Source organism: Trichoplax adhaerens, genomic scaffold, assembly GCF_000150275.1.
Source record: "Trichoplax adhaerens TRIADscaffold_3 genomic scaffold, whole genome shotgun sequence".
Taxonomy (NCBI): Eukaryota; Metazoa; Placozoa; class Uniplacotomia; order Trichoplacea; family Trichoplacidae; genus Trichoplax; species Trichoplax adhaerens.
In genome coordinates this window covers 3,579,228-3,599,552 of record NW_002060945.1, presented here as the reverse complement: position 1 = coordinate 3,599,552, position 20,325 = coordinate 3,579,228, and the positions used below count along the sequence as shown (strand labels likewise).

General features: G+C 33.9%; 3 protein-coding genes across 3 annotated transcripts; all 3 read left to right on the top strand.

Moving 5' to 3' along the window:
• The first annotated feature begins 12 nt into the window (after positions 1-12).
• TRIADDRAFT_63746 (expressed hypothetical protein) lies at positions 13-3,403 on the top strand. Its single transcript, XM_002110908.1, has 5 exons — positions 13-219; positions 343-425; positions 893-973; positions 2,185-2,318; positions 3,307-3,403. Exons 1-4 carry the CDS (start codon positions 145-147, stop codon positions 2,300-2,302), a joined length of 357 nt encoding a protein of 118 aa, XP_002110944.1. The 5' UTR covers positions 13-144; the 3' UTR covers positions 2,303-2,318; positions 3,307-3,403.
• Positions 3,404-9,829: 6,426 nt separating this feature from the next.
• Positions 9,830-15,240, top strand: TRIADDRAFT_22755 (uncharacterized protein; the record flags this gene model as incomplete). The annotated part of the gene is made up of 12 exons (XM_002110907.1): positions 9,830-10,169; positions 11,467-11,741; positions 12,430-12,581; positions 12,754-12,951; positions 13,064-13,202; positions 13,307-13,430; positions 13,543-13,591; positions 13,738-13,764; positions 13,903-14,055; positions 14,138-14,183; positions 14,303-14,575; positions 14,704-15,240. The coding sequence occupies 12 exons, from the start codon at positions 9,830-9,832 to the stop codon at positions 15,238-15,240; spliced, it is 2,313 nt and encodes a 770-aa protein (XP_002110943.1).
• An 84-nt stretch (positions 15,241-15,324) lies between these two features.
• On the top strand, positions 15,325-16,449 carry TRIADDRAFT_22731 (uncharacterized protein; the record flags this gene model as incomplete). Its single annotated transcript, XM_002110906.1, has 4 exons — positions 15,325-15,666; positions 15,774-15,897; positions 16,018-16,070; positions 16,249-16,449. Coding segments are annotated over 4 exons (720 nt in total), but the record flags the coding sequence as incomplete, so codon positions are not given.
• Positions 16,450-20,325: the final 3,876 nt, after the last annotated feature.

Genomic DNA, 20,325 nt, shown 5'->3' with positions numbered 1-20,325 from the left:
CGCGGCGATGAGTATCATTTCATTCCATCTTGATCTTGCTGTTGACGTTCAACGGCTTGGACGATCGAGTACGCCGTAATCAACGACATATTCTAGTACTCTTGAATTTCCGATCCATCGCTGCTTCAAAACAATATTCCAATCATGGTATATCGATTCTGTGGGCCTAAATGCTCCAACTGCTGCTTTGTTCTAAGCATTTGGGGGATTGTAATGCTGGTACGATTTCTACAACAGGCGTACAATATTCATGTTGAATGTTCCTATCATATGTCAGCCCAATTTCATGGTTGAACTTTTTTTCCAGATGCTTTCCTCACCATTTTTATATCCCATTATTAGATTATTCTCGGTATTTTTTTCCAAACTCGTGCCGTCACTGTATCTGAAGATGTCGATGAGGATGGATGGGATCAAACTGCGACGTAAGTTAAACAATATAAAAGGCATCCAAACAGAATGTTGGTCTATGATAGCTTTTATGATAGTCACTACGTAATTGATGTCAGTAGAGTAACTGTAATGCAATACCGTACGGATTACTTCTTGTCATCGAAATTTAACCATCGATCCTACAGTAGAATAAGAAGCTAAATGTGAGACAAACACGTTAAAAGTGATCGTTAATGATGGTGCGATTGACGGTCTTAATATTTTCGATTAGCTAATTATTACTTTTTTTATATCATGATGCTTGATCATAGCATAACGAACAATTACCTATGGGATAGGGATACAGTACTGATACCTGCTACACGTTGACGATTTATTCAGTAAAAAGTTTAAAAGAAATGAACACTTAGGCGATACCAACTCTGTCGCCGGATCAATTGAAGCGTTTCAATTAGTTACTAAACACTACCCTTCCACACGTCGAATCATCTCTTAACAGTTCGCAGAGTTATCCGAAGATTAGTCGAATTAGTTGTTCAAATGACTGTAATAGCGTAGAACGTCCTTCACCTCAACACAAGTACGTATACGTATTCTAAAATTGGCCTGAATATCTCCCATAAATGATATCATTTATTAACTAAAGCACGCCAGACTATCCATGCGATAGCATCTGCTGTAAAATAGTCCTCTGTTATGCCTTTATCTCTATAACTATAGTAAAGGGGTATTGATCATCTTTAAATGGAAAAATAATATCTGTATACAGCAATATAATTATAGCTTGGCCCGAATTTCGCTTGTATTCGCAGTGCATATGCTCTAGAGAATACTTGATTGTCTTTATATGGTACAGTTAATCCTTCCTGGCTGTATACGGGGTATAACGCAGTAAAATGTCTTTCTTAAGGTTTGGTATACTGTACATCATACCAATCTATGATATTTTAGCGGATATTTATATATGATTACATAGTCGTAGCGCGAAGAAGTCGAAAGTAGCCTGTATAAAATGTAGCAGACATTCTAAAAAATTGAATATGCAGCACACACTTCACCGCTAATATTAAAGTACTATACGTACTAATAATTCCGTGTGGGTGTACCAGTATTTAGCATCATGTATAATATTCGCTGCATTACGAGATATTACTTCCGATAACTACTGTACAATAACTCAAATTGTACCGTACTTTACACAGTATCACGAGAAACAACTACGAGATTATATAATCTAATGTCGAAAGAAAGACTTTGCATTTAAAATAAGTAAATCAGTACTATGAAATAGTTGTTTAGTGCAAATACCTCGCACTGGTAGTATCGCTGATCGGAAAGATGGTAATTTATTTGCGACATATGGTTGCACAATTTGCCTGGACTGCAGTATGTATGTGATGCGACTGATACCAGTACTATACGGTAGAGTTTAAATTTAATACGCACATCAACGGATGCGTTGACTTTGTATTCATACTACGCGGTAAATTATAGCACCATGATCAATGAATGCTGGATCTCTGTTCATCATGCCACACCAGCTGCAGATTATAGTATCATCAATGCCTTATATTTTGCAAATTAAAGTGTATGCGAACTTCGTATTATGTTCGACCGAGTAATGTAATGACCATATGAATGATTTGGCCAATTTTTTTATTTATGCACTTAATAACCATTAAAAATCTAAAATGTTCATCAATGCGTTGCATAAAATACCATTGCGATAGCAAGAGATTATAGTTGCCATAGCTAATTATGTTTACTAATCAAGATTTCTTGCTTTTTCAGAAATTGCTACATTGCTGCTGGTATGTATGGCTTTACACTCTTAATTTCGATATGGCAGAAGTACGAAAACTCTAGAGCGGCTTATAGAGCCGGTAGTACAAGTTCTGGTCGTTTGTAATTTACCTTGAAAAAATGTAAGTTCCATACAAATTACGTAAAGATACCCGTTTGTATTGGCTTTATAAGGGATTGTATTTCTTCTATTTTTATTAAATCATTACAAATTGTTACTAGTTTTCAGCGCTACAACGTACGGTACCTTAAATGCGCTATCCTTACTAATATGCTCTCACATTTGCTTACTATTAACACATTAATGTATATAGTTACCTTATCATTGGTCTTAAGTATATAGTTATTGTTCTTAAACCATTAGCTTCGATTTTTAGATCATAAATGAGTTAAAAGGTAAATTATAGGTGATTGCTTGCAATGCAGTAATAACTTTATAGAGACAGAATCAAGAACAGAATTTGAAACATACGTCAATACGAATTTTCATGACTTTATCAGAACAGTAAATTTTTATAAGTCGTAGCAAGATGTTGCTTGTTGTAGTGAATGGATTAACAGCTTAGAATCTATATTGAAATTTTCTACAGTAGTATCTTTTGATAGTATATTACACATCAGAATTTATATAACATACAACCCTGTAACGTCTTTCCCATAATCGTATTTAATTATTTAGCACTTGCGTGCCACTTTAAGCTATCACCGCTAAACGATCTGATTTTGTGTTTAATAACCAAGTGATAATTTACCAAACCAACGACTCTTAGTAACCCTGCTATAGTTGTTAGTGGACCGAGCAGATTCGGATAATACTGTATATACAGGGTGTAGCACTATTGCTATCTTATTTTACGAAGCAGAGTATGTATTTATGATCGCTATGATGAGAATGTAAGGGTGATAAATTTCGGAATATTAAAATGACGCGATTGTAGTCTATTCATACGATGTTCCACCTACTGTAATGTACTACAACGTAGTGTATCACAGTTTCATAGACCGTTGCTAGTACTTAAAGTTGCGGATGAATTATTCTAAATCTATTAGATATGCATTAATAGAATTTGTTGGCTAATCTCAACAACTGTGTCTGTATTTTTCTTTCAGGACTAATATTCTCAAACTCAGAAGCTTTATGCCAGCTTATTCGGTTAATTGAATCGTCATATTTAGGATTACTCGACTAACCTTACAATTGGTATTCAACAATGAGAATTTAGTTTAGATTTATGAACAGTGTAAAAAATTGCTTTTTAGTCTCGTAACTACATTTTTACGAATTACAATACAGGATATTTATTTGCATACTTTTACGATTACGCTATAAAATCTGATACTAGAGTTGATGCTTATGTCATATTTTGAAATGATTGTGATGATAATCAGTGGCAACGTTATGGTAGCAAAAAGTTTCATGAAATTTCGCTTTGGAATGCACATACCAATCACGTAAATACAGATACATCTCTTTATTGTAAGTTTCAAACTGCAAGGATGAGACAGTCACAGTACTGTAATGTTGTATGCCTACGTCCACATCTACGCATGGTTACGAGAGTTCGCTGCTGAGCTCTGCTGTTTTTAAAGAAATTCTTATGATTCAATTGCTTTAATCTCTCATAGCAATAAAGTTAATTTCAAAGTTTATTTTTGTGTTATTGTTTATACTGTTCCATATGCGTTATTTACAGTTATGTTCTGGGAATACGATAAATGAGATTTTTCTCCCTATTATTATACCAGGTTACTGGTGTAACAACTACTATAAATTAAATTTAGTATTGTTCTTCCCAGTATAAATTACAATTTGTTAACTACATTACATTATAATAGCCAATTAATGTAATTACATTCACAGATAACACGATACTGTACTCATGCACAACGGCGACTTTTAGGCTAATAGAATAGTCCTTGGCACTTTCCAATTCCAGAATTTAAAATTTTAGCTAAAAATTAAAAAATTTGGTGCTAATGTACATTGTAAAGTATTAATTATTTGCAGTATAATTCTTCCAGGAAAAAGTTAAAAAATTGGCTTTTTTACTAGACAGCAGTGTAGTATTTCTGATTATTTCTATACTAACTCATACAGTTTAACATTAGTTGCAGAATTTACCGGAACCTGATCCAGTGTGCTGTACTATACTGTATATATACAGTACAGTATATTATAGTAGACACTGTTTACTGGACTGTAAACACTGTGCTGCCACACTGTACTATACTATACGGTAGTAATCCCACTGGATTGCTATCCAGTCATTTATCCGTCACTGTCCATTAAATTCCAGCTATAATTAATTAATTTACTATGTTAATATTGTCCTGAGTCTTCAAATCTCAACTGGTAGTCGTAATCAATAGCATGAGTTGATGAGAATCAAGGGATCGAGTGTTATAGCGTTATTTAAATTAATTCAAATATTATCTTATAATTTGTACCATAATTTAGAACAGTAGTTTGGACAAAGATTTGTTTCATACGTACTGTACTGTACAGTACAGTGAAAACATGAAAACAGTACAGAACTGTACAGTACAGTGTACTGTTACTTTTGGGAGGAGTGATTCACTAATCGATACAGCACTGTACTGTACACCGAACAGTACAGACTAGACGGCTTAATACCTAGGATTTTTGTGAAAACGGAATGTACTGTACGTACAGTACATTACTACAGCATCACTGTACTGTACTGTACTGTAGACCACAGTCTGTAGTCCTTTACCGAATCACTTATTTTTCTTTTCTTTTCTTCGTTAATCAAGAGAAAGCGGCGCTTTCTATTGATTCAAAATGCGTTTTTCTCTGAAAGAACATCATGTACTGTACACTGTACTGTATGTGTTATACTGTACACTGTACACTGTAGTGCACATCCGAAATAAATAGTGGGTGTGGCTTATACGTTAATACGTGCATATAACATGCCATACTGCAGATACTGTACTCTAGAGACCCTAAAACATCGTAATTACGTAAACTCGAAGCCTCGTTGCGACCACGCAACTACGCAAGCACGCAGGCAAACACCAATAAACGGTGCCGATGCAAAACTTTGACTACTGAACTGCAAATATTGTACAGTACAGTACTGTAATCAACCCTAGGAGAAGAAATAATACAGCGGTACTTGCTGCAGCGCTATTTTCGTGTCGGGTGAAGTCATCAGCGTGAAGGTAAGTCTCAACAAAATTAAGCTTGCTTAGCCTGCTTAAGAACTGATTCTGGCTTACAGCTAAAATTTATCCTTTTGCTTGGTGTAAAGTGTAAATATATTGCAGTTACTTGATTATACAGATGATTATGTATCCTTTTAAAGCGCCTTATTTAGTACTTCTTGCTCATATCTGAATGTCCAAGTAATATAGTACTGTACACACACTCCGTCGTCTGTACAGTATCACATAATTAATTTGTATCCCGATTCTCTGCTCATCATAATGACGAAGTTTATGAACTGATCGTGATAACTGTGCTTGAGAGAATATGAATTATAAATGGAGTGAAGAGTGCAAGCACGTTTGATTCGAGTTTTGATAAGGTACACTCTTCGACATGTGGCTGACTTTGGACTTAAAACTATCCATCTACAAAATATTTTATGCTACAGTGTATAGAATAGCAGTAATATGACTTGAGATAATAGCGTATGTATTAAATGTGTGCGTATACTATTAAAACAGTACTGCATATGTACAGCGTTCTGTATGTTTGCATATATAAATTAAATTTCATTTAATTTAATTAATAAACCTTACTTTCATAAACTGTAGTGCATGAAATATACTAGTAGCATTGTATTGTTGTTGTTGCTTCCGATGTAGCTTTGACTTGTATCTGTCATCTATTCATTGATCATGCATCCATCAGTACAGTATGATGCGACCATTTCCGAACACAAGCGTAATTAGATGACCTTCTAATTACTACTCCGCCTTGATATTGACAGTACAGTAATAATAGTTTGCCTAATTAAGTTAATTGTATTTACACATTTCACTGTGCGGTTTTTAGCGATGCTTTGACAGACAACATAACGTGCAGTTCTACAGTAAAATCACACACTATGTCATTTTGGATATCCTTTTTTTTAAACTTAATACACAATATTGATGCTGTTCGCCGTTACACTTGAGCGAACAGATTGCTAAAAAACAAATGATTTGTTACATTGTATTGTGTTCCATTCTACTGTATTACTGATTGTGTCCGTACTATGGATTATTGTTGAATGCTTACAGTTGGATGAATGTATTGTATAACATCGACAGCATTGGTGACTCTACTGCAATGTCAATGATTTTGCCAATGTTGAGTAGGTTTATAGGAAAGAGTACTTTCCATTTTTTGGCGTTTTTCGATAAAACTGAAATGTAGGATCACTTCTATCCTAAAATCATAACGTACAACACCTCGTGCTATGTAAACCTACGCAATGAGCAAACATTTATCCTTGATAAATTACTATTCTATCTTGAACCTCAGCTAATGTAGTGCGTGCCTTTGTCTAGTGATTGTGGATCGTGAATCTGTATTACGGAGACGTTACGATTCGATACTCGGTAATAGCTACCAGATATGCATCATCAATTTCTAAAAATGATGAAGGCAATGAATTCAGCTTATGCCAATGATAAACGTTCGCTAAGATGATTTAATCCTTAGATTGATTAGCCACTGCAGTATTACGTGACGAATGCATTGCCTTTTTAACTGTTGCTGTTACAGTAGAGCTGAGGTGTAGACATTTGGGAAGATCATATAAGTAGCGTATTACGGTAACAGCATTAGTAACTCAAACTCCTTTTCCAAATAGTAATTACTCATTAGCGACGCTTGCAGCTCTCATGTTTTTGTACTTTGCCGAGGTGTACAACTATGCACTTTTTACAGACCCTAGTTGCCTGAGGAATTATTTGTACCTGAAAACGGATACTAACCAACAGAATTAGCCTTTATCCCTAGTAGCGCTAGCTACTGTACTATATGAAAGAGCAGAATGCCTTCATGAAACTAAACTCTTGAACTTTCCGATGATTAGAAATTCTAATCATAGTTTACTGTACTGGCCGTACAGTACTGTACAATATGTATAATATACAGCATACTATGCAGTATAGACAGCAATACGTACAGTACTGTAGTCATGATTGACGAAAAGCGTTTTACTTTCCTGTATGTACTGTACTTCCGCTTATCGGATTTGAGGCGTGACTCCGCGTATGTACTGTCCTACAGTATGCAAATATGTCATAAGCTATGATACAGTTACTCCTTCATTATTCCACTATTGGCTCACCAGGGTTAAGTAATATATTATTTTAGTGCTATAGTTCCTGGATTTACGTTTACAGTTTAGCACAATTTGCGATGTTCACCGTCTGTAGTACTGTATACAATTTGTGTTTTGTTAAAAAAGCTTCTACACAGTCAGGGTTTTCCCTTAAGAAGTCTCTTGCACGGAAGACCACCGAGATCATTGTGGACACACCTTTTTTAGCTACAGTACAGTACTGCAAAACGATTTTTTTTCTGTACAATGTACTGTACAGCGTAGTGTAAACTCATCCAGTTAACCCGTCAAAACTGGCCGGCTGTTCGCTGTGGCTAAGGTCCGGTCCATTCCCTCCCTAATCGGAGGGGGGGGGGGGGAGGGGGAAAGGGGAGAGAGGTAAAAGATTCGGCATGAGGTCTAGTACTGTACGTCTACTTAGTGTTGACGTAACACTACGTCTGCACTGTAATCAGAAACCACTACAATGGTCGTATTCGACCATGGTTACACTACTGTACACTCAGTGTACAGTGTACAGTACAGTACAATCAATATGTCAAAAACGTCCAGCTTTAAAACGACACCGGTTAGCTTATAACACGTTTTGCGTTAACGGCGCCGAGTGCTCTATTACTGAAGAACACTGATAGGGAACCTTTTAGTGATTTGATGTGAAAGACACTTTAGTGTACTTTTTTTCCTCTTTTACACACTAATATTATACTTTTGATGACGTTGCTAGCCTTGTTGAAATGTATTTTTTTGCCTTTGGCTTTATATTGTATTTCTTATAATAATAATTGCCTTTGATAGACTGGCCACGTATCTTCCTATAAGAATGAAATAAAAACAGTTTGCATGCTGCTTTTCTTTATTGTATATGTATTATTCGTAGCTAGACTGTCTTCGTACTACAGTACAGTAGTAACAGCACGTTATAAATCGTACTGTACTAGTGTACATTGATGATGTAGCAGACTGAGATACCGTTGTTGTGTAGTTTGTAGTCAGCGTCCTATCTTTTATGCTTAGTCATGCGTTTGTTCTGAAAGCTCAAGTTTAGTAGACAACGAACTCTTTCTAGATTATAGAAGTATGATCTCCTTCTTTTAATATTCTACAAAAGCGTATTGCCCAAATACTATCAGGCAACTTGAACCTAAGATTATACAATACTGTACAATAATCAATAAGACAATATGACACACAATAGAGAGAGAGAGAGACCTCTATATAAACATTCAGGAAGGTTCATCTCTAATCAATGTTTTAAACATTGATTCGACTCACGTCGAACAAGTATTAAGCTACAAAAAAATTTTTAAATAATACTGTAAATGGTAAGCTTAGTAGTTTTCATTTCATGAATAGGTAATGGTGAGTATAGGCTGATTATATCGTATTCCAAATAAAAATTCTGAAACACGTATCAAGATCGTGCTCGTAGCCTTGAATATCGTCCGTACACGACCTACCAGTAGCGCACTACTAGTGTCAAAAGTAGATATTTAGACTGTAAAATATCATGATGTTCAAGATACTGATTTTAGGGCCTCTTTTTAATTATAATAAGTTATTCAATTTTTCGAATGCACTGTACTCTACAACTTAAAATCTATTTACGTTTAACTCAATAATACAGATAGATTACCGCTCATGTTAATATACAGTACTGTATCGTACTACGATAGCTAAATCAAATTAACCCTTAAAATAACAACCTTTTTGACCAATGTATTTGTATTGATTACAGATAGTATAACAATGTAAAATACTTGTAGCAGACTGGAGCTTCAATTTATTGAAAATTTTGAATAGTGTAGCCCAAGCTTGTATCTGTAATTAAATAAATATACTCGTATGATACTGTAGTATCGCTTTTAATTTACTTCACTAACTTGATGAAGTATACACTAATAGATAACATAATATTGAAAATAAATGATCTCTGTCTTGGTATTAAAATCATATGATGTAACTAATTCGGTTATACTGTACTGACATTATATCAAGCGTCACAAACAATTTGAATCAACGTAGGCTATGTTTTGACATCACAAACCATTTTAAGAAAATGTCATATATCCGGAAGATAGAAGATAAATATCAATCTGTTATATCATTGTTCAGTTTATCTATTATGCATTCCTTACATAGTACTGTATAGTATGACCAAGATACAGAAATGTTCTACAAAACCTTTATACTTTAAAATTACTTAAAATATGTATTGTATAATGTAAAATGCTACGCAGTAGCTTTTTACATATTAGTCTTAAAAAATTGTGTTCTGCACTTAATTACCTAAATCTTTACGATTTATCTCATTTTATCCGTTTCTATGTCAGATGAGTTCCATAAAAAAGTCGACGGTCTCAACGACTGCAAGCAAATTTACTCCCAAAGCTAAGGCCCCTTTCTTCCTCCGTAAACCAAAAAATACGAAAGTAAAGGCCGGTGAGCCTATAGAACTGAAGATTAAAATATCTGCTTCTCCAGATCCTACTGTTGAGTGGCTAAAGGACAACACTGTTATCGAACCTAATGCCTCTGTCCATGTTACATTTGAGGCTGGTCAATCTACTTTAACTATTAACCACAGTAAAAGTTCCGATTCTGGTCGTTACACTATTGTCGCTTCAAATGAAGCTGGTGAAAAAGATTTCTCAGTTACTATAACTGTTGAAGGTATCACTTCTATTCCCAGAAATTAGTTCTATTTTAATTATAGGAAAGTGACATTTGTATCCTAAGTTAACTTTTACAACATAAGCATTCTTCCTTATTATTGTTGCATTATGAGATCGAAACTTAGGAATTGCATTGATTGATTAACATGCGTAGGTGATGATGATACTCAAAAACCAGTCACAACTCCGCCTAAATTTAGTCAGTCTATTTCTGGGTTAGAAGTAGAAGAAGGAGGGGATGCTACTTTCCGTTGTGAAGTAACCGGTCAACCTCAACCAAGTATCAAGTGGTATAAAGACGACTTGGAAATTTCCAACGGTAATACATCTAGTAATGGGCCAGTACATATGTTGATAATTAAAAACTGTCAGAATGGCGATTCTGGTACCTATACAGTTTCTGCTACAAACACAGCTGGAACCCAGTCCTGTGGAGCTAGTTTATTCGTTGCAGGTAAAAATAGCATAACACTACTGCCAGGGTACCTGGCAAGATATTTACAACTAGTAGAAGTATTATACTGTTTAAATTTATCGTAAGTTTTCGTGTTAAGCAAAGTATTTATAACGCGCGCTGAATTTTAAATCTTAGCAAAAAAGGAAATAATAGAAGTTAAGTTCTTGAAGCCTCTTTCCGATATTTCCGTGAATTATGGTGATTCAGCCCGCCTTACAGTCAGTGTAGAGTCAACCGATCTTGATTTTGATGTACAATGGTATAAAAACGACGAATATCTCGAAAACAGTCCGGAATACGAATATGCGTTTGATGATGATGATGCATCTTGCTGTGAATTAGTAATAAAAAATTGTTCTTCTAAAAGCAATGGAATCTACAAATGTGCAATCATTACAAAAGATAAAACGGTAACAACTTCAGCTAGATTAGATGTTAAAGGTAATTAGCACGATTTTCTTACTTAATCGTATTCGAAGTATACCCACATTTTCTATGTTACTGTGCTCAACGATGTATGACTAAAGGAAAATGACATTACAATTTTTTGATGTAAATTTTACTTATAATTAAACAGAACCAGCAGAAGAATTAAGTAATCAAGGTAATTTTCTATATTAATAGTAATGCACTACATGGCATGATAAATACAATTTATTGTGCTCAATGATGTATGACTAAAGGAAAGTAATACTACGATTTTTTGATGTAATTTTTTTATTTATAATTAAATAGAAGCAGCAGAAGAATTAAGTAATCAAGGTAATTTTCTATATTAATAGTAATGCACTAAAGGCATGATAAAATATAACTTGTAAATTTTTAAATATTATTACAGCACCACCAAGTCGACCAGTTGATCTACGATCAGCTAAATTAACCACTGATTCTATTCTACTATCCTGGGAACAATCGGAAAGCGATAGTCATCAAGAAACTAAATACATTGTTGAAAGCATGAAAGTCGGTGATAGTTCATGGTCGACCGTGGACAGGGAATTGATGGAATGTTCTTATGTAGTCAATAGGCTAGAATGTGATATGGTATATAAATTCCGAGTAAAGGCATACAGTAAAGTCGGCTCAAGTGAGCCAAGCGAAGAGTGCATTATCGTTATTGAAGCAGAAGGTATCATATGTGTAATTAAATTGATTCCTATTGTCCTACTGTGATTAAATTATTTAAAATATAGCTATTTACTATAATAGTTATAATGTAAATATTTATAATACTCTCTTTCAGCCACGACTCAGAAGCAAAATAATCAAGATGATAGTGAGAACTTATACAGAGTTATATTATCATTCGCTGGATCCAAGGACAATCCTCTGACTTTATCGGAAGGCGAACTTGTTAAAGTTTTGGAAAAGACAGAAAATTCTTGGCTTGTGAAAGCTAAATCAACCGGTTCAGCAGGATTTGTTCCACAAAACCACTTAGCTCCTATTCTTAACAACGAAGCTAAAGGTATTTATTGCTAAATTTACTGGATAGATCAATTTTCGTCATTTATTGGTCTAAATTAAATATGGAAAACATCATTGTAAATAAAATTCAAGCATGTGACTGTTACAATTGCATAATTATCTATTAAAACTAAGAATTATGATAACTTTTTTTACAGAAAGTACAACTCAAAAAACCATGGATAACAAAGTCAAACGTCTGTAACAATTCTAATACATATTTATTGTAATTTAATATATGGTCTACGATCGTTCAATCTGCATTACTTACTTAGTACAATACCGAAAGTTAAACATATTTTGTCGTAGTTTATTATTTATGCTACCGTTCTAGCGGACCGTATATACCTTTAAACAAAAGAAACTGATTTATTGCTCTACGCGAATACGACATGATATTCTAGGCCCTCCCAAAAAACCTAGGAAAACTGAATTAATAAAGGGAAACCTCAAGGACGACTATACGTTATTGGAGGAACTTGGAAAGTATGATGATAATAATAAATAAGCTACATGCACTGTTATTCTTGTGCTTGCTGAACTAGTGTAGGAGCCAGCATATCTTATACTAAATATCAAACTTAGAACTTTTACGGATTATGGCTACCTATACAATATAAATATGTAATAGTGAAGTTTAATAATGATGCTTTTGCAGGGGACGCTTTGGTGTAGTATACCGCTGTGCGGATGAATCCGGAAATATCTTTGCTGCGAAACATATTGATTTAAAAAATTCTAAAGAGGAAGATATCCATCGAGAGATCGACGTCATGAACTGTCTTGATCATGATAGATTAGTCCGCCTTTATGCCGTGTATCAAACACCTACTGATTACGTGATGGTCCTTGAATTGTTAGTAAATACAGTAGATACTAGTATACGCTACTTGTTCGAAGGAAATAAATCATAGCTATACATGGCGTTAGTATTATTTATTAATGAGGCTCCTTTTATAACTTTGTAGCATTTCTGGTGGAGAACTATTTGATAGAATTGTAGAAAAAGAGTACTTATCAGAAAAAGAAGCTGCCGAATATATAACTCAAGTATTAGAAGGTGTTCAACATATGCACCAAAATAATATCATCCATCTTGACCTGAAGGTTAATATGTTTTTATAATCACATGTATTCTATCCTTTGTTTTATTATAGCTTTCAGAACATTTATATCATAAAAGTAAATAATATAGATTGTTTTTATGTTAGCCTGAAAACATCCTATGCTTAAGTAACGATTCCATGGATATTAAATTGATCGATTTTGGCCTTGCTCATAAATACAATCCAAAAGATAAGATAAAAGTCATTTGTGGTACTCCAGAGTTTGTTGGTAAAAACGATATATATTAAAGAATTTTACGAAATTACGTAATACTATGAACAACTACAGTAATACAAATGTATTCCTTGAATATATTTATTTCATTATATATATACTATAGCACCGGAAGTTATCAATTTTGAACCGATTTCGTTTAGCGCAGATATGTGGTAAGTGATACCCAATGAAATAATTAAGTTAGTCATAAAACATCGACAGTATTATTTTACATCGCTTACTATTGCTACTGTTTAAAAATATTTGCATTCAGTAATTTACGAGAAAAGATATAACTAAAAATTCTTTCTCTCTGTAGGAGTGTTGGAGTAATAACCTACATTTTGTAAGTCTAAGAAATGAATATTCTATGATTTTAAATAGCTTATACAAGTAATTAACTATTGCTTAGCTCACCAACAAATTGTAGTGCGAAAAAGTAATTTAGTTTACTTCGATTGTTCTCTATCAAATTTTCTAACAGACTAAGTGGATTGTCGCCTTTTATGGGAGAAAATGATGGCGAAACACTACAAAATGTTACAAATGCAGAATGGGATTTTGATGATGAAATTTTTGACGAATTATCGGAAAATTCCAAAAATTTTATGGAAGGATTAATTCAGAAAGATCCAAAGTAATTATATTAGATACTATTACTGATAGAATTAAAATGATAGTGAAATTAAAATAAGTCATCAATTTAATTTTATCAACAGATCACGCTTTACTATCGAGCAAGCATTAAATCATAGTTGGTTAAAGGTAATTTTTCATGATTCATTTACACAAACTAGTAATACTATGATTTTTTGTAAGTTGATAAATATGAAACTAACATAATATTCCTATACATTATTTAATTGTGAATTGCAAAAATAAAGAAAAAAATTGAAAAGAAAATTAAAACTTCAAGATTGAAGCGATTTTTGATTAGACGAAGATGGAAGGTAAATTCTTATAGTATTAGGCATTTGATAGTGATCATACTTATCTCTAATACGGTATGTATTATTAATGACCTATTCATTATACAGAAAGCTATCAATAGTATCATTGCTGTCATTCGATTTCATCATGGATTTGGTGGTAGCTCAGATCTTATAGTGAGTCCTATAAAAGAAACAGACCCCGAGCCTAAAACTCAGCAAGATAAAGTAGATGGTTAGTAATCAATAATTTCTAAACAATCAATTATATCATACACTATATCTATTTCGCTTGTTGAATCTCTAATTCTGATTTACGTTTGAAATTAAACTTAGCTCAAGCGCCATCATTTAAGAGTAAACCTCTTGACTCCGATGTTTATGAAGGAAGTGCAGCTAGATTTGATTGTTGGATACAGACTTCTGATCAAGACTATGAAGTAATGTGGCTAAAAGATGGTCAACCGATCGAAGATGAAAATAAATACCAATACATTTTTGAGGATAATAACAAATGCAGCCTTGTAATTGCTGACTGTGTTAGCGATGATTCTGCGACTTACAGATGCGTCGTAATTTCTTCCCATGGCGAAATTTCTTGTGCTGCAAAGTTAATCGTTAACTGTAAGTGTTGTCAAATTTATTATATAAAGAACTTCTTTCATACTCAAATGATTCATTTCCTCTTATCATCAGGTGAAGAAGAATTTGGCAATGAAGAAGAAGAGGAAGAAGCTGGTGAAGATGTTTTGGATTATAGCCGATTTACAGAATGGAAGCCACAACATAATAAGATGGCTAATATATTACGCGACTGGACTCAAGTCTTTGTGAAAAATGATGATCCAGAGAAATACTACGTCATGAAAGATGAATTGGGAAGGTATATTTGAAGCATAGTGATGTAAACCTAAATTGAAGAATACGGTTAGATCTTTGTAAATTGTAATTAATGAGTAATTTAATTTGGCATTATTAGAGGTAAATTTGGTATTGTCAGAGCATGTACGGAGAAGAGCACTGGGGTAGAATATGCCGCTAAAATGATAAAAACGAAAGTTAGCGATAGGACCACAGTTTTACAAGAAATTGATATTATGAATCAGCTACATCATCCCAAACTAGTATTTTTACATGACGCATATCAAACGGATGAATACGTAGTGATGATTATGGAAGTTCTTCGTGGTGGAGAGCTTTTAGACCGATTAATTAAAAGGGAAACATTGTTAGAAGTAGAGGTTATATACTATATGCAGCAAGTTTTACAAGGATTGAAATTTATGCATGATAGTAACATTCTGCATTTAGATCTGAAGGTAAAGTAGCTTGTCTATGTCCTTATTTAATTGATGTAGAAATTTGTATTGTATTCCGTTTCATATGCATATTAGACCTAAATTCTAATTCCTAAACTCTTATTCAGCCGGAAAATTTAATGCTTTTTGAGAAAGACTATGATGATATTAAGTTGATTGATTTTGGAATGGCACGCAAGTTCCAGGCACAAGATTCATTGAAAGTACTCTTTGGAACACCTGAATTTGTTGGTAAGTGAGCTAATTTATGTTTTAACTATCGTAAATTAATTTTCATACTAGGTAGAAAATCATGTAACTCTTAGTACACTAAATATCAATAAAAGAGCTATTTTTAATGCTATATTTAAGCTCCCGAAGTTGTCAGTTATGAAAAAATTTCACCAGCAACAGATATGTGGTATGTGTTATTTTAAAATTGCCACAACCTAGAATACTCTAGCAATATTTGATACTATTTTAACATCCAATTTAACAATAATAATATATTTTCTTTCTTCAATATAGGAGTATTGGTGTCATAACATATGTGTTGTAAGTACTTTTCGATAGAACTATTTTAGAAACTATTCTTATTCTAAGTTATTACCGGTGCTTTGTATTAGGTTAAGTGGTCTTTCGCCATTTATGGGTGACAACGATCATGACACATTATCAAACGTTACGGCCTGTAATTGGGATTTTGATGATGACATCTTTGATGATATTTCTGCGGAGGCTAAAAGTTTTATTTCGAGTTTGCTAAGAAGAGATCCAAAGTATGATTATGGCCTGATGGATTAAATATATTGAGCAAAATTTACTTTACCCTGGTGTGTCCATTAATAGCATATTTATTAAATAATCAATAAATTGTGTTTCTAGGCAAAGAGCAACTGTTAATGAAGCGTTAGATCATGCTTGGCTGAAGGTATGCCTGTAATCGTATTATGATATAGACCTTGTTGGGTCTATTTGCTAATTGCATGCAACGATGATTGTTAACATGATATACCGCGTTAATACCAGCTACCAGAGATGGGAAAAGGTTCAGGACAAGTCCAGGTTAAGAAACTAAGAACATTTGTAGTTAAACGACGATGGAAGGTAAGATTTATTGTTTAATTAATAGAAAGGATGCTTGCTTTTAATTACGGCATTTAACCTTGCTTTTTTATTATTATTATGTATAATTTGTAGAAAGCATTTACGGCAGTATGTACATCTAATTTCTTAAGACGCTTAATTGCGGATAATCGGGAGAAAGCTATAGATAAAGCCGGTAAGATTTTATTATACAAAATCAAATGATTTATCCCGTATATTGCAAATACTGTAGCTTTATTATTAATTTACTTGTAAACAGCTGAAGGGAAGCCTACATTTAGCAATCAATTTGAAGACTTGCAGCTGACTCCGGGAAAGAGCTTGAATCTCAGTTGTAAATTAAAAGCTGACCCTGCTCCGACTGTAGTATGGAAGAAAGACGGAAAGGAGTTACTAAGTGGTGGAAGAATTAGAACGACCTCAAGCAGTGATGGAACAGAGAGTTTATCAATAAGAAGGAGTCAAGTTGAAGACTCTGGGATTTATGAGTGCGTTGCTTCGAATTCAAAGGGAACTAGTACATGTTCTTGTGAAGTAATTGTGGCAGATGTGCCAGAGGCACCAGCAGCTCCAGTAGTACGAAAAGTTTCTGGGCGGCAAGCTTTGGTTTCGTGGGCTGCTCCAAGTTTTGATGGAAATAGCCCTATTAATGGTTATCAAATCGAATTTAGACCAACAGGTAGTAAAGAATGGACACAATTAAGATTTAGAGACTCAGAAACCGAATCCATCATTGAAGGTCTTGAGCCCGAGACGTCCTATAGATTCCGTGCATTTGCAATGAACAAATTTGGAACAAGCCCAGCTAGCCGATCATCAGCCCTAGTTACTACCTTAGCCAAGGGATCGCCCCTTATAACCAGTAAGGAAACGAATTATTGTATTTGAAATTAGATTCTTGTAGGCTATGTTAGGGTATCGCAGTAATTTGGTGTAACCTGTTAGCCGTTATATTGTGCTTACGTGTACTGTATAAGACAGTTATATTTCTTCTTTCATTTTTACACAATACCTTTATTTGCTACTAATATGACCCTATGTATATTTTTTTTTCAGAATAAATGTATTAACGATTCGCATGTTGGAATATAGCATCATGAGCTTGTACGATTTCGCTGATTATGGAAGGTTTTAGTCGACATGTTAACATTATCACATTATCTACAAGTAATAAGGAATGCATTTTAACTGATAAGCAGTTGCAAGTACGTTCATCATCGACCGAAGTAGAAAGCTACTAATTTATAAAGTTCCTTTATTAAGGAATGGAATTAATTGGCAACCTCTTCCGCTTGCAAATTGCTTCCGACTTTATAATCTATTATATAGTATACAGTAGCATTATAATTAATTACTAATTATGGATTACTTCTGTACAGTGTTTCCGTATTCTATTTTTTCTGACGTAAAGCTGTTCTTGGTGCCTACAGCAGTAAATACAAGTTGCTTACAAAGTATGGATTACTAATTAATCGTTTCATGCACCTTGTGGTGTTAGAAAGATACTATTTACAACTTTGATAATTCTAAACGGAGCACTTTATAGATCAGTGGGATATTATTTCTATTTCATGCTAGACTTGTCGGTATATAATCGCCTGATTCGTTAGCTATTTTTTATGAAATTTTTATGTAGGTTTGGTTTTTTGACGCTTTGAACGTTGTAGGTTACATACTGTAGTCATTTTCTTTTTAACAGTTCTAGATAGCGATTGTTACTGTCTGATGGCGGTATGTCATTTGTTTTAACGGTTGTCCTTTAAATATCAATATGAAATAATAAATTACAAAGGCGGTACACTATCTATAATTAACGGTTACATTTTTTATTTTACGATTTATCATTTGGATATATACAGTGTGAGATTATCTATAGCCGTAATTCTATTTTCCTACTGTTGCTAGTACTGTAGGTACTGCACATTAATACTGTACGCCTTGAGAAGTGTAAAATAGAATTACAATAGTCGGTTATTAACGTTTTTATAAATGGGTTATCTACCTATAGGACATTACTCATATAGTTGTAGATGTTGTTCGTTCTAACCCCATTTTTGGGGCTACTGTATTACAGATTCACATTCCACGTTACTCTACTATGCTTACTAGAGGATCAGTTTTATTCGAATAGAACTATAATGTACTGCATGTTCATCGAATGCCAATCTGTCCGCCAAAGTAGTAATGTTCTGTAGAGTATCTCTAGTATACTGGTGCTAGCATGTTGCGGCTTAAGTGTCTATCCAAGCACAGTACGGTTTTACTATGGGAATCGAGTAATAATTAATGATGAATATTGAATATCAATACTGACAAAGCTGGTGAAGAAAGATTATTACTAATACGGCATAGTTGAAATTGTTATTATTAAACTACAATCTAGCTTTTTTTTCCATCTCTATGGTAGCAACGAGTACTAGAAGCTATAAATGGCATGACATACTCATCTAAATTGGATAACATCTAGGCATTAACAACATAGCACAATCAACAATAGGATTGTATGGAGCACTGATTTACAGTATGATACTGTATAATACAATTACATTTGCCCATGGACAAATAAAAGCTAAAACAGTCCTTCATACTCGTCTATGATGGCCTACAGCAGTAGATATTATCTTTCTCTTGATAACTGATTTGCATACAAATAATTAATTAATTACCTGTATGGTATATGTCGACACAGTACTGTATTATTATTATTATCAGCAGGGGTTAGACTTTTTCTTTCTACAAGTCTGCTACTTCTACACCGCCAACTATTTTATCTGAGTGGTCCCTGTTCAAAGTTATCCTGTCAATACGTTTATCTTGATTGTAGGAGATTAGTCCAGCCATGAAATTTGTAGATTATAGTCCATAGTTGGGTTTTATCTCGAGTCAATAAGCCTCGAACAAGTGGTATACCAAACACTATGATCAACATACAGTTTACTCTAGAAGAGACGTAGAAAGAGTACTTAAAGTACACTATGCATTCGAATGTTTAAAGCTTTATTAGTACATAATTAAGCTATTTCTCCAGTCAATAAGCTGGTTAAGATGTACAGCCATTACTACTACTATCAACCCGTAGAGATAGACGATTTTTTCTTACGCCTACGCTAAACCTAGAACACTCGATAACTTTTCTAGAATAGAGATGGAAAGGGTGCTTAATTAAGCTACCCACTGTACTTTGAAGCCCTTACTAGTCTATAATTGAGCTTTTTCTTCAACCTGAAGTAAGTTGTTCAGTGAATATTGCTATCAATCCTAGAGACAGAAATTTTGTTTTCTCATGCCTCTATGCTCTAAACATAGAACACTGGAGAATTCTAGAATGGAGAGAAAGGGTACTTAGGATACGCTACGCAATCAAGTATAGCTTTTACTAGTCCATAGTTGAGCTTTTTCTCCAGTCGACAGTAGAGTAAGTTGCACATTAAGTACTGCTATCCAACATACAGTACTGTAGATATAGGAAGGTTTTTTCTTACACCTTTAAGCTCTAAACAAAAAACACTGGAGAACTCAAGAATAGAGGGACAAGATACTTTGGATACTCTACGCAATCGAGTATTTATAGCC